The 11693-nt window shown below is 39.5% G+C and overlaps 2 protein-coding genes across 3 annotated transcripts; one reads left to right on the top strand and one right to left on the bottom strand.

Moving 5' to 3' along the window:
* Positions 1–1259: 1259 nt before the first annotated feature.
* rnaseh2b (ribonuclease H2, subunit B) lies at positions 1260–6567 on the top strand. Of its 2 annotated transcripts, XM_070838080.1 has the most exons (11): positions 1260–1444; positions 1720–1788; positions 3052–3159; positions 3563–3639; positions 4713–4827; positions 4914–4978; positions 5112–5217; positions 5472–5553; positions 5639–5684; positions 5954–6031; positions 6391–6567. In XM_070838080.1, exons 1-11 carry the CDS (start codon positions 1381–1383, stop codon positions 6499–6501), a joined length of 921 nt encoding a protein of 306 aa, XP_070694181.1. In that variant the 5' UTR covers positions 1260–1380; the 3' UTR covers positions 6502–6567. The 2 variants fall into 2 exon arrangements, with proteins under 2 accessions (XP_070694181.1, XP_070694182.1); XM_070838081.1 differs by lacking the exon at positions 5954–6031.
* Positions 6568–7852: 1285 nt separating this feature from the next.
* On the bottom strand, positions 7853–10727 carry LOC139208955 (uncharacterized protein C13orf42). Its single transcript, XM_070838763.1, has 3 exons — positions 10311–10727; positions 10081–10225; positions 7853–8097 (listed from the first exon to the last, which is right to left on the bottom strand). Exons 1-3 carry the CDS (start codon positions 10725–10727, stop codon positions 7853–7855), a joined length of 807 nt encoding a protein of 268 aa, XP_070694864.1.
* Positions 10728–11693: the final 966 nt, after the last annotated feature.

The raw sequence follows: 11693 nt of genomic DNA on the forward strand, positions 1-11693 counted from the left end.
AAGCATCCCAAAAAGAAAGAAAGCTTTCATGGAATATTCTGTTTAGCTGCACACTGTTGTGTGTGATACTCCCGGGATCCATAAAACAAGTAATTCACAGACAATATCTCACCCACGCTCTCTTTGCCACAGACTACAGCAACATAAATCCAACTGGAGTTGAGACCGTGTTTAAAGGGTTTGGAGCATGTGTTGCTCAAATCTGGGCAAATGGGCCTGCAAGGCGACATTATTTTTAAATCGACAAACAAAGAAAGTGATACAAGACACACACATGCAAAAAAAAAAAAAAAACAACCTGAAAATGCAGAAAAAGGTGACATGAAAATGATCACGTCAGAGAAACGTGAAGCCATAAGTCACCCTGCGTCGGCTCTAGTTTTTCTCTACATCATGCTGCTCCCCGCAGGGACACTGTATGGCAACGTTTTAAGATCAGTCACCCGGCACACACATCCCTTACTTCCTCATTAGCAAAACAAGCTAATTAAAAACCTGTTAATGAGCTGTGCTGTGTGCGTCTTCAAGACGGAGTGAAATAAACATCTCAAAATGCTGTAAAAACACAGCAGATAGACCCCTGAAAAGTAAAACAAAAAATTGGTGGCACAACCATAGTCATCTACACACACATGTATCACCCACATCCCCATTTTAGCGTGCACATAAACCGTGCAGAAGAGGAAAAAAAAACAAGTGACTCACTGAAAACCAACTGGGACACACAGTGTCATATCCTGAGAGAGAGAGTGAGAGATGCCCTCTCTCACTGAAGGACAGATGGATCCCCCAATCTGTTGTGTGCCAGCGTGCCAAAGGACAACTGGTCACCAAACCTCCTGCACCTGAGACTAGAGACCCTTTGGCTCTCTGAGAGGACCAAACCATATTTCAGAAATATCAGCTAAGTGACTGTGGGGCTAAAATGTGTAGGACAAAACAAAATGTTACCATGTAGTTATTATCAAAGCTCTTGAGTGACATCTAGCGGCGGTGCGCAGGAACTGCATGTTGACTTGACGTCATCACGGAATGTTCCACTGCATTAAAAACAGGGTGTGAACAGGGTGAATTAAAAATCTACCACATCATTTTGCCTCCTTTGGGACATATTTTGACACCAGAATATTAAACTACCTTTAGAAAACAGTTTTTTAAATTATATTTTAAAAGAAAAATGATGAAAAAGAGCTGCGTGCGCAATAATAAATGTGTTGTTTCCACCGTTGGGACAAACCAGGAAGTGCGCAGGAGAGAGGCGCCCTTTCTGAGCTCATGTTGTTATGGGCCGACACTGTTTTTAGCCCAAGCAAAATTAATTTTACAGCGATAGCAAGCCACAACAATAGAAACTCAACCAGTTAAGCTGAAATATACAAAATGGCCACTAAAAAGAAGCAAACGCCTAAAGTACAAACTGACAGTTGGGTTGTCATTGCTGCAGGTAGGTTAGACAGTGGAGTGATGCACTCAGTTTGAGCTAATCTTTGAGCTAGCTTGGTCTGCCTTTACGAAGATATTCAACTTTGATAACTTAGTCATACTTCTCTAAATTAATTCAGAGGTAGAATTATTAGCCGCCATGACAGCATGTCTCTACGTTTAGCTGCAGGTTACAGAAAATAAGCAATGCAGCATGTAGCAATTTCCCACAGTGTTGATTTCTAATTATTACACCTTTAATTGTCACGGATCTTAACTTTGTTTTGGTGTCCACAGACTCTGTCATCGACACACAGAAGCACGACAGTGACCCAGTGTTTGTGAGACTGAGGAATCCCTCCACAGGTCTTTCTGTTTTATTGTTATATGGCAGGACAGTGACTTTACATTTTGGCATCAAAACACTTAAAATATAAAAAGTTGTACGGACACTGAAAAAAGTTTCACTCACAAATAAAACACAGGAATTATTATTAATTATTGAATTTTATTTATATTATTATTTATATTATTTTTTTTTAAGCTACTGTTTTTTTCCCTTCATATTGCACTTTTTCCAGTTTTTTCTAATGTTTTTTTTATTTTTTTTTTTTATAACTGACAGTTTTTTTCAGGACAAAACAGAAAGAGGAAGCACTGCGTGGTTGAGAATGATCGCTCACATGACAGGTGGTTTTCAGTAAGGCAGGTGAAAATATAACTGAGTGCCGACAATTGTGGATAAAAAAAAAAAGTACTAAGGCAATGTGATGGAATAAGTTTATTATATAGGTTTTTCACTTGAAGACTGAGTGTCCTATTTCTCTTATTTCAGACAAGACTACCTGGATTTTTATTTTATTTTTTTTAAGATCACAGTGATTTTGTGATTCAAGTTGCTGTTGCTGTCGCTGTTTTGGCGTGGACAGTATGGTTTGAGAGGAAGTGGCAGGGAGAGCCTGACTGACAGACTGACAGGACTCTAGGTTTGCCTTGAAGGCTCTGGTGCCGCACACCTACAGCAAGAACTTTCACAAGTTCACCAATGCAGAATTTTATTTATATGCCAAAATTTAAAGTCACTGTTCTGGCTCCATAGGTCTACATCTAACACATTCATTATTGTAAGGTATTTAAACCGCCAGAAGATTGTGAAAAGTCACCAAGCAATAGTCCAAAACCTAAAGATATTCAGTTTATTGTCATAAGCATAAAATATTGAAGTCAGCAAATATTTCTATTTGAGAGAATGATTCTGAATTGAGGACCTAAATGATTAAAGGTTCCCTGTGGATGTTGTGATGTTCCACATAAATGTTTTTTAGACTTTCAGGATACACACAACACATTTTAGTGACTATAAACGAAACTTTTTGTTACCATGAAAACTCCGTAGAGGACCTTCAATCGATGATCAAAATAGTTGCTGATCATTAGTGAGAACGTTTGTTAGTTGCAGCTCAAACAACACCGTATAAACAATGAATCAAAGCATCAAGTCACAAGTCAAACATCAGCATGTGTATAATATAAAAAAATTCACAGCAGTCTAATTCTGTATCATGTAAACTTCAGTTACATATGTGGTAGTGAAAGTAACACAGTTCCTCTTTTTTTTTTGTCCTGCAGATGCAGCATCTCTGTACATGCTGAGCAGCAGTGATGTACAGCTGTTTGAGGTCAAAGCATTTGAAGAAGATTTCCACTCCTGGTTTATTGGCCAGACTGTACAGAGAGGTTAGTGTCATTCCTCATTACAGTGTAAACTCTGAAGCAGCCAGAGGAGGTGGCTCAGATTACCTTTAATCCTCGTCAGTGGAACAGCATTTGTCACCTGCAAAAGAGTTTCTACAATGAGCACTTATAGCAGCTCGGATCAACAAACAGCTCCCAAAAAGCCAAATCATCTATGTAGAAATCACAGGTACATTTGACATAAACACAGAAAAAAATATTAAACATCTCCAGAAAAACAGCATCCATATAATTAGACAGCATAGAGAAAGAGGACCTGCTGATACAAATGAAAACTAACCATGTGTGTTATGACTTTCAGATTCAGGAAGGCGGTGCTTTTATTCTGTAATTTTAACTGGTGTCTTTGAACATGTGTTGATCAGGTGTTCTTTTTTTTAAACAGATGGGAGACTTCTCTTTGTAACTCCAATGGATCCTCTTTATCTAATTTTACCCTACTTGATTAAATCTGGCAAAGAGGTAAGAAACAGAAGTCAGCATTAATCTCACAGCTGTTGTTCCAGTGATTATTTACATGCTAATCATTGTGGATGCAGCCATGTTCTGTTTCTCTTGTTGTTTTATTTTTATTGTTTAAATTTCATGTCTAAATTATTTTATGTACCGTAACATTTGTACATTCACACTTAATTAAATATATTTAATTATTTTTTATTGTTTGCACTTCCTATCTATGTCATCTTATATATCATAACATTTTTTAATATACAGTTAATTTAATATATTTTGGGGCTCCAGCTCCATAATGAACTAATCTCAATCAGCTTTAGAAAAGTAAAGAAGTAGTAATTTACATATTGATCTGGATTTTTTTACTTTTCATTTTTTGTGCCTTTTGATGAAAGTGTTTAAGAGGAATCATTTATTTATGATGCTTTATTGTCACTCTGAGCTTCTACTATTGCCCAACATCACACCAAATCTGGTTACCACTTTGTTCATAGCAGTCCAAAACCTAGGGGTGTATTATTTGTGTTATCCAGGGCTAAATAAGATCAATAAATATATCTCTACCCCTCCACTAACAGTAGGTACATGTACTGGTGGGACCCGTATGTGTTGAACTCAGGTAAAATTACACAACCTGGTTTATGTGTTTGAGCTACTTCTTTACCAACAACCACAGGGAGCAACATTTCAAGGTCTGTCTTGACAGATCGATTGTTCTATTTCTTCACAAAGCCAAAGCGCCGGGTTACTAATGGTTTTCACCTGTGCTCACATAGTGTGTCCGGCTACATCTGCTGCAGCCGAAGAGGCTGTGCAGAAATGGCTCCAACTTCTTCAAGAACATCTAGTTTTAGTATTTTCTTGACAAGTCAGATAAACACGATACAATATGTATGGAACCCTCCTTTTGAAGTTGCCAGAAGGTATTAATTCTCCACTGGAGTGGTTATATGAGCGGATCTACCAGGATATTTGATTGAGAGACTTCGTCATGAATACACGTTAGAGTGGTGGCCATCTAACCATATTCACTTCATTTTAATCTTTTCCATTTTCTAACTTTCATGCCATTTGCTGCTCAGGGGAAGTTCCAGCCTGTGGATCAAGTTGTTATGGATGAGGAATTCCCAGCTTGCTCCAGGCTGCTTAGCTGCACGCGCTCCCTGGCCTCCCTGCACCATGTTGCAGAGGAAAAAGGTGGGCTTCATTTTTTAAGCTAGTAACACTCAACTATAAGGTTCCACTGATTTCATTGTTTAAATGCTGTGTTTTCATACTTTCAGAGGTTGGAAGTCAGAAGTTTCATCGGTACAGCCAAGAGAAGACGATGGATTGGTTGAAGAAAAAGGTACCCTGAAGTATTCATCACCACTATTTTGTATGAAATTCAAACTGTTGGTAGGGAAAACTGTGTGAATGTGCTCAGTTGTTTTCCACTGTGGAATTGCTTACCTTATTGTTTTTCCTACTTGTTGGTGTAGGTGGAGAGGACAGTCACTGCACTGAAGAAGAGAAATATCTCTGTGGGAGAAGGAGTCAAATCCACTACTTACATCAGAGTGAAGTCAGAGTCCGACCACTGTGAAGGCGAGTTGCTTCAGTGCTTCATTTTAGTCCCAGCTTTTTACTGTGTGAGATTCCAGCCTCATCTTCCTGTGAAAAGAAAACATTTTATAGCTTTTTTTTGCATCAGATAGGATGTTGACCAATAGATGGCAGTAATAGTGCACAGTTATTATCAATGGGTTATGATCCTGAAACAATGTCCCCGACTCAAACTGTATAAAAGAAGTAGGATTTAATTGCTAATTACTGGCACTTTGTGTATCTTGATGATGCAGAGGACTACCTACGCTACGCTCATGGCCTGATGTCAGAGTACATCAGTGAAGACCTGAGCAAAGCCCTCCTCAAGCATTTGGAGTAAGTTCAGACATCCACCAGGTCTACCATCTGCTCAGGTATGATGGGGATGCAGAGCAAACATGTCTCCTATTCTGCCCCACAGGTTACCAGAGCTCACGAGCCCGAAGGAGACAGAACCTCCTTCCAAGGTAAGTTAGTGTTACTCTTGAGTGCAGTTGGATATTCTCTTCTCTGTCCGCATGCTGCCAAAACCACTGTGCTTGTTTTCTGTAGTCCTCCACCTCAATCTAACGTGTGAGACATGAAATCCACCATCCTCGCGTGGTGCTTGTGTGTTTTTAACTTGGGTTAGAGGACCTTGTCGCGGGCAGTTGTGACCTCCGTGGTGTGTTTTTCTGCGGTGAAAGGTGTGGTGCTCTTTGTCATGAAAAGCATTTCTTACTTCCTCGTTTGGCAGAAGCGGAAACTTTCAGACAAAGCGGTGGAGGCTGGAGAGGACTACACCAAATTCAACAGTGCAGACTTTGCGCGGAAAGTGAGTGTGCGCAGAGCAGTCTGAGTAGACCGAGCAGTTATTGGAGGAATCTGTGGCATGTTCGATCAGCATTTGTTTTGATTATATCATAATGGATAAAGTGGTCATTTGTTTGTTTTCATCCTTGGAGTCTTTCTTCTTGAAGACCTTGAGTGATTGTTAGTGTTGTAAGTGTAGCTCCTGCTTTCTTTAAGCTTTGTCTGTAGACTATACACACGGGTTAAAGGTGCTGACCTTGTGCAAACATGCTTTTGTTTCCCTCACTTTTAACTTAAGTGCATCATTTGTAATGAGTTTCCTGCTGTCTCTGTGCAAAGCCGTTGAGTCATCGCATTGGTTTTTGTTTCCTGTCATTCCAGCCGCCCAAGAAGATGACTACTGCTCAGAAAACTCTGGCTAAGGTGGACAAGACAGGCATGAAGCCTATGTCCTCCTTCTTCAGCCCCAAGGTCAAAGCAGAAAAGAAATGAATGTTGTATAGTTTCTGGTTTTGTATCTGCCACATTTGTAATAAAGAAAAGAAAATGTATAAGGCACATGATTATTCTTTTGAATGGTTTGAATGAGAAGGGAAAGGAATAATAGCAAGCAATGAACAGCAATTATTCATTTTAATGTTACCACATTTATGTTTTTAAGTATTAGCACAGTATATAATATGGCTTTACTTGAGTACAACTTGAGTACTTTAGCATTTCTATTTAATGCTTTATACTTCATATGACACTCATTAAATATGATGCAGTACACTACCATTAATCCTATTAATCTACCCAGTAGTATCTAAAATTTGCTCCACAATGATCCCTCAGATGTTCTTACATGTAAAGCCTACATTAGTTATAAAAACAGAAACTGAAAGAGGCCATTTTAGATATTTAGTAATTTTACTTTTGATACTTTTAGTAGCTTTGCTGGTTTTATGTCCGTATAATATCAATTCAGGACTTTTAGTATGTTTAGACTTTGGTATTTGTACTTTTACTAAAGTAAACTCAAGTTACACAAAGATGTTTTACCCCCACTCGTATCTACGCATGCAGTTAGTTAAGGGATTATTTAATATCCAATGCTGTGAGCACCACATAAAATAATCATTCATCCTAATGGTTTCAGGAATTGAACTGAGAAATGTCTCAAAAAAGGATAAAAACTGGTTTTGATACTTAAAAGCAATGCAGTCTTTTCACAGGCCTGAACCAAACAACACTGAACCTTATTCTTATCAGCTTGAAAACGCTGGAATTGGTTGATCGGAGTGATCTTGAGATGATGGAGGGAATGAATGAGTTTGTATTTCCGACTGTGACATAAAAACCATCCAAGTTACATTTTGTCTTGATATGTTGATTGACTAATGTTTATATTAATGAGCAAAGACTTGAGAAATCCGTCGGACAAATGACACTGGATAGCCCCTTTTCACAGAAGACATTTTGACACGTTACAGAGAGGAAAACACAGGTTTGAATAAATAAATTAAATGAATGATCACTCAGTTTGATTAAACAGATTCAGTTTCAGGGTCCTTGTATTGTGCCTGATGGCAGATTGTTCATGTTATTAGTTACACCTGTGCCTTGCCTGCCATGACAAGTCAAAATGTCCGCTGTGAAAAAAGTTATTTAGACTTCTATCTAGACTTTTAAAAAAAAAAATGTTACATTTACTTTATTAAAATCCATCAAAATCTTTAATGTTTTGAAAGTATTAATTGTCCAGATGGATTTTTAACAGTGCATGACGTCTGTCCAGACAAACTAGGTTGAGCTCTGTGTCAGCAGAGTGGCACCGCTGCTGGTTTCAAATGTCTATCAAGCTTCACTGCTTTTTTAATTTGGGCTTGAAGCGCAGAGTCTGGAATGCACTCTCCACCACTTTGGGCAGATGGATCGGGTTCCTCTGCAGCCGCAGTCTGCTGCTCGTGGACCCGCTCTGGTTTTTCTTCCTCGGGGCGCTTTGGTTGGCACAGTCATGAACCGCCTTCTGCTTGGAGTCGTCTGCGACCCGAGGAACCCGCAGGACCCAGTTAGAGTGGAGATCGTGTTCAGCTGAGCTGGAGGCCACTGTGGGAGAGAAGAGCAGAGAGCAAGGACCTGAGCTGAGGCTGAACGCTGCTATTTTGAGACCAGTAGCTTAAGACCCAGACCCAGATCTTAACCAAGCAGCGACCCTTTGAGTGAGATTAAGTAGCTGGTATAAAAAATGAACTGAAAGAGCAGGAACAATACAAAAAGAAGTACCTAGTATAGAAATTATGATCACTCTTCCCAGTCCTTAAGCACACTTGAGCATTATCTAGAAGAATAGACTTAAGAATAGCAAGCATTTTGACGTGTCACAGCAGGAAAGGCTCAGGTCTCATTAATTAATAATAATAGCGTCATTCAATTCAAGTGTGCTGGTTTCATTCTACGGTGCACGGTGGCTTACTTGGACAAACTCAGCCCTCATTAACATCATTAGTGACGCCCGTGCTTTTCAAGCCAAAGCATCTGCCTCAAAAAAAAAAAAATCACTGAAGTAAAAGTAGTGATATAGCAACGTTCTAATATTCAATCACAAGACGTTGTGGAAACACAAAACTGCTTAAGCATCACAAGTGAAAGGAGTTGTCCAGGTGTAGCTACATCTTACTGCCACCGTAAACAGCAACTATATACATTTAGCTTAATATGTAGAAATGTAAACTGCGATCAAGATGGAAGCTGCACCTGACAGCTCTTCTGGTCGATTTGTCTCCGCTTGAAGTTTAAGTTGCAGTGAATTACATGATATCATCAAGTTCCTGATATGATAAGTGTGATGAAGGTGTGATGTATCCTGCTCTAAAGGTGCAACAAAACCGACAGGATGGTTATAGAGATGTCAGTCAAGCTTAGTTTGTACAATCATACACAGTCCTGTGATGTGCACCATGGATGTGTGTGTGGGGACTTTAAGCACAGCACTTGAGTAAATGTCCGTCTCTAAACCACAGGTATACTGTTACAAGTAAAAGTCTTGTATTTAAAATATTACTCAAGTGAATGTACATAAGTATTAATGTACATAGTAGTATTAATATATGCATTATTGTATTGGACCATAATTATTCACGCATTTATGTGAGGGACTTGTTTATGTTACTCGTCTCGACTAGAAGTTAAGTGGTATAAAATAGAAATACTGAAGTAAGGTGCAAGTATCTCAGCTGTATATCCAGTACAGTTCTGGAGTAAATATAGTGAAAAGAAAACATGTGTTTCTATAAACCTATAAACCATAAACTACTAAATATATATATTTAACATTCCTTATATTGTGTACAGACAATCTTACAGTATTTGAGTTACTCACTTGCTTAAGTACATTTACTCATATTTGAGATACTTTGCTTTACTTGAGTGTTTTATTTTTCATGCCACTGTGTAATACTGGCAAATATTGTACTTTTTAACTTCTCTACATTTCATTTGATTTATCAAACACAGCGGGAACATTAGCCGATTAAACGAGTTACAGAAAATTAAATCATTTTTCATGCAAAAACATTTCATGGTTCCAGCTTCACAAGTGTGAGAATTTGTTGATTTTCCTTTTACTAATTTATTTTCAATGATTTTCAATGTTTCCTCTGTATTTGGACAAAACAAGCGACAAGCATTGGCTTTGGGTAATTATAACAGCATTTCTAACTATTTTCAAAATTTCTACAAACCAAAAAATCAATTGATTAACTGAGTAAGTAATCAGCAGATTTATCTATAATGAAAATTAGCTGCAGTCCCATAATTAAATACTTTTACACAAATAACATTTTCAGTGTTATTTGTTGTTGTGTTATTAGTACTTTTAGTGAAGTAAAGGATCTGCGTACTTAACCAAACCAACTAACCAAACAACCATTTTCAACCTCATACCTAAAGTCTTTCAGTTCTATGGGCTGTCAAACACGTGTTTAATCCTACTGTGATTGAGACAAAGAGGATAATAGTCAGCCAAGATGACAAAAAATGTAATTCCATTCCTAGGATCATTACAGTCAAAGGGAAGGATTTCAAAGTCACCTATGAAGTCCACATCTGCGTGCCCATCATCCGTGTAGGGTTTGGGCAGAGGTTCGCTGTCGCAGCTGGCGATGACCGCATCAAAGAACTGCAGAGTGTCCTCCTCATCAGGGACCGGAGGGGCAGAGGGTTTGGCTCTTGACGTCTGTGTTTAAAAAATGGGAAAGCATTTGTGTTTTGATATCTCCTGCCATGTGCTGTGGGGACTCGGATATGTGCTTTAAGCTTACCGGTTCTTTCTTTTTAGGCGGCGGGGGCGCAGGCTTCTTCTTGGAGGACACTGTGGCCTTGGAGTCGTTACTTTTCAAGTCGCTCACGCTCTTTGTGTATTGACGTCTCAAAGCCACAAGTGCTTCCAGGTACTCCAGGCAATTCTGGTTCTGAGAGTAGAGCCATATCCTGTCCTCTTGTCTCTGATAGTAGTACAAGGTTGACTCGATGCTCACTGTGCTTTTGCTCCGTTTTAAAGTTGAGCCCACGGCTGCCTGGGTTTTCTCTCCCACCACGAGCATGGAGGTGCTGCGGACCAGCCTGACGGTGCAGGCGTTGTGGTAGTCCTGCTCGGACCGAAACCCACCACCAACCCCATCCCGGCCTCTGTGTCCTTGCTGGTTGGGACGGAACACATTATTGATCTTCCTGAACATCCCTCTACACGGAGTCTTTCAGGGTTACAGGCTTGTGCGTAGATTCCTTAGTGGCTCTGAAGCATCCATCCATATTCGTCTCCCCAGGCCAAACAGTATTTATCCAAACAAACAAACAAACAAATAAAAAAGCCTTCAGACCTGGAGCTGTTCACTGTGGCCAGTCACTGTCCAGGGTGCTGAAATTGCCAAACAGCTTTCTCCAGTGTGACACAAAAGCAGATCTGAGTTTCTTGTCTAACCTGATCTCAACATGACTTTAATGTTATCGGATGTTGCTCGGCAACATGGCTGTAGCAACGGGTCGGTAACTCTACACTTTGTGCTACCATTACTACTGGAGCAGCCGTGTGTCAGATATCCTGACGCTTTCCAGACTCAGAGGGACAAAATGACAACAGCCAAGCAATCAAACACATTCTGGGCTCTAACAGTTTCAGTGCTCGTGGCTGTGAATCCGCTTGTTGATATGAAACAAGACAGGAGAGTATAGGCTATATACATGATAGACTCGTGTGCAGATGGGATAAACTGTTTCAATCCCATAGCATAGGCTATGTAAAAGTAAAAAAAACAAACAAATTCAGTTGTATGAACAGTCTCGATATTGTAACGAACTCAAGGCAGTTTATAATGTTGACTCATGTCTAGGTTTCTTCCCCTTATTAATAATGAAACATGCTGTCTCCTGTTTCATGCCCCTCTATTGTTGGGCTTCCCTGTCACAAGTGGAGGAAGTCATGATACAAAAGTCGTAACTGAAGCAAGTCATATATGCAGACAAGGTGCTTTAATCTCAGGGGGAAAAAAAAAATCCCCCACCATCAAACTAGCTTGAGAGTTTCCATCACTTTCACCAGATAAGTGATTTAGACAACACCTGGGTTTGCCTGTCAAAGAGATGAGGTTTGTACAAAAGTTTGTTCTTATCCACCGGTAAAGTGAAGTATCAATCCAAGGTCTGAG

Source organism: Pempheris klunzingeri, chromosome 10 (assembly GCF_042242105.1).
Source record: "Pempheris klunzingeri isolate RE-2024b chromosome 10, fPemKlu1.hap1, whole genome shotgun sequence".
Taxonomy (NCBI): Eukaryota; Metazoa; Chordata; class Actinopteri; order Acropomatiformes; family Pempheridae; genus Pempheris; species Pempheris klunzingeri.

What these genes read in the sequence shown, in the direction of transcription:
- rnaseh2b (XM_070838080.1), top strand. Translation starts at nt 1,381, where the DNA reads ATGGCCACTAAAAAGAAGCAAACGCCTAAAGTACAAACTGACAGTTGG. An exon ending in AGACAGAACCTCCTTCCAAG is followed by an intron (nt 5,685 to 5,953) that starts GTAAGTTAGTGT and finishes CTCGTTTGGCAG; the next exon opens with AAGCGGAAACTTTCAGACAA. An exon ending in GTGCAGACTTTGCGCGGAAA is followed by an intron (nt 6,032 to 6,390) that starts GTGAGTGTGCGC and finishes CTGTCATTCCAG; the next exon opens with CCGCCCAAGAAGATGACTAC.
- LOC139208955 (XM_070838763.1), bottom strand. Translation starts at nt 10,727, where the DNA reads ATGTTCAGGAAGATCAATAATGTGTTCCGTCCCAACCAGCAAGGACAC. An exon ending in CGCCTAAAAAGAAAGAACCG is followed by an intron (nt 10,226 to 10,310) that starts GTAAGCTTAAAG and finishes TTTTAAACACAG; the next exon opens with ACGTCAAGAGCCAAACCCTC. An exon ending in CGCAGATGTGGACTTCATAG is followed by an intron (nt 8,098 to 10,080) that starts GTGACTTTGAAA and finishes TCTCTCCCACAG; the next exon opens with TGGCCTCCAGCTCAGCTGAA.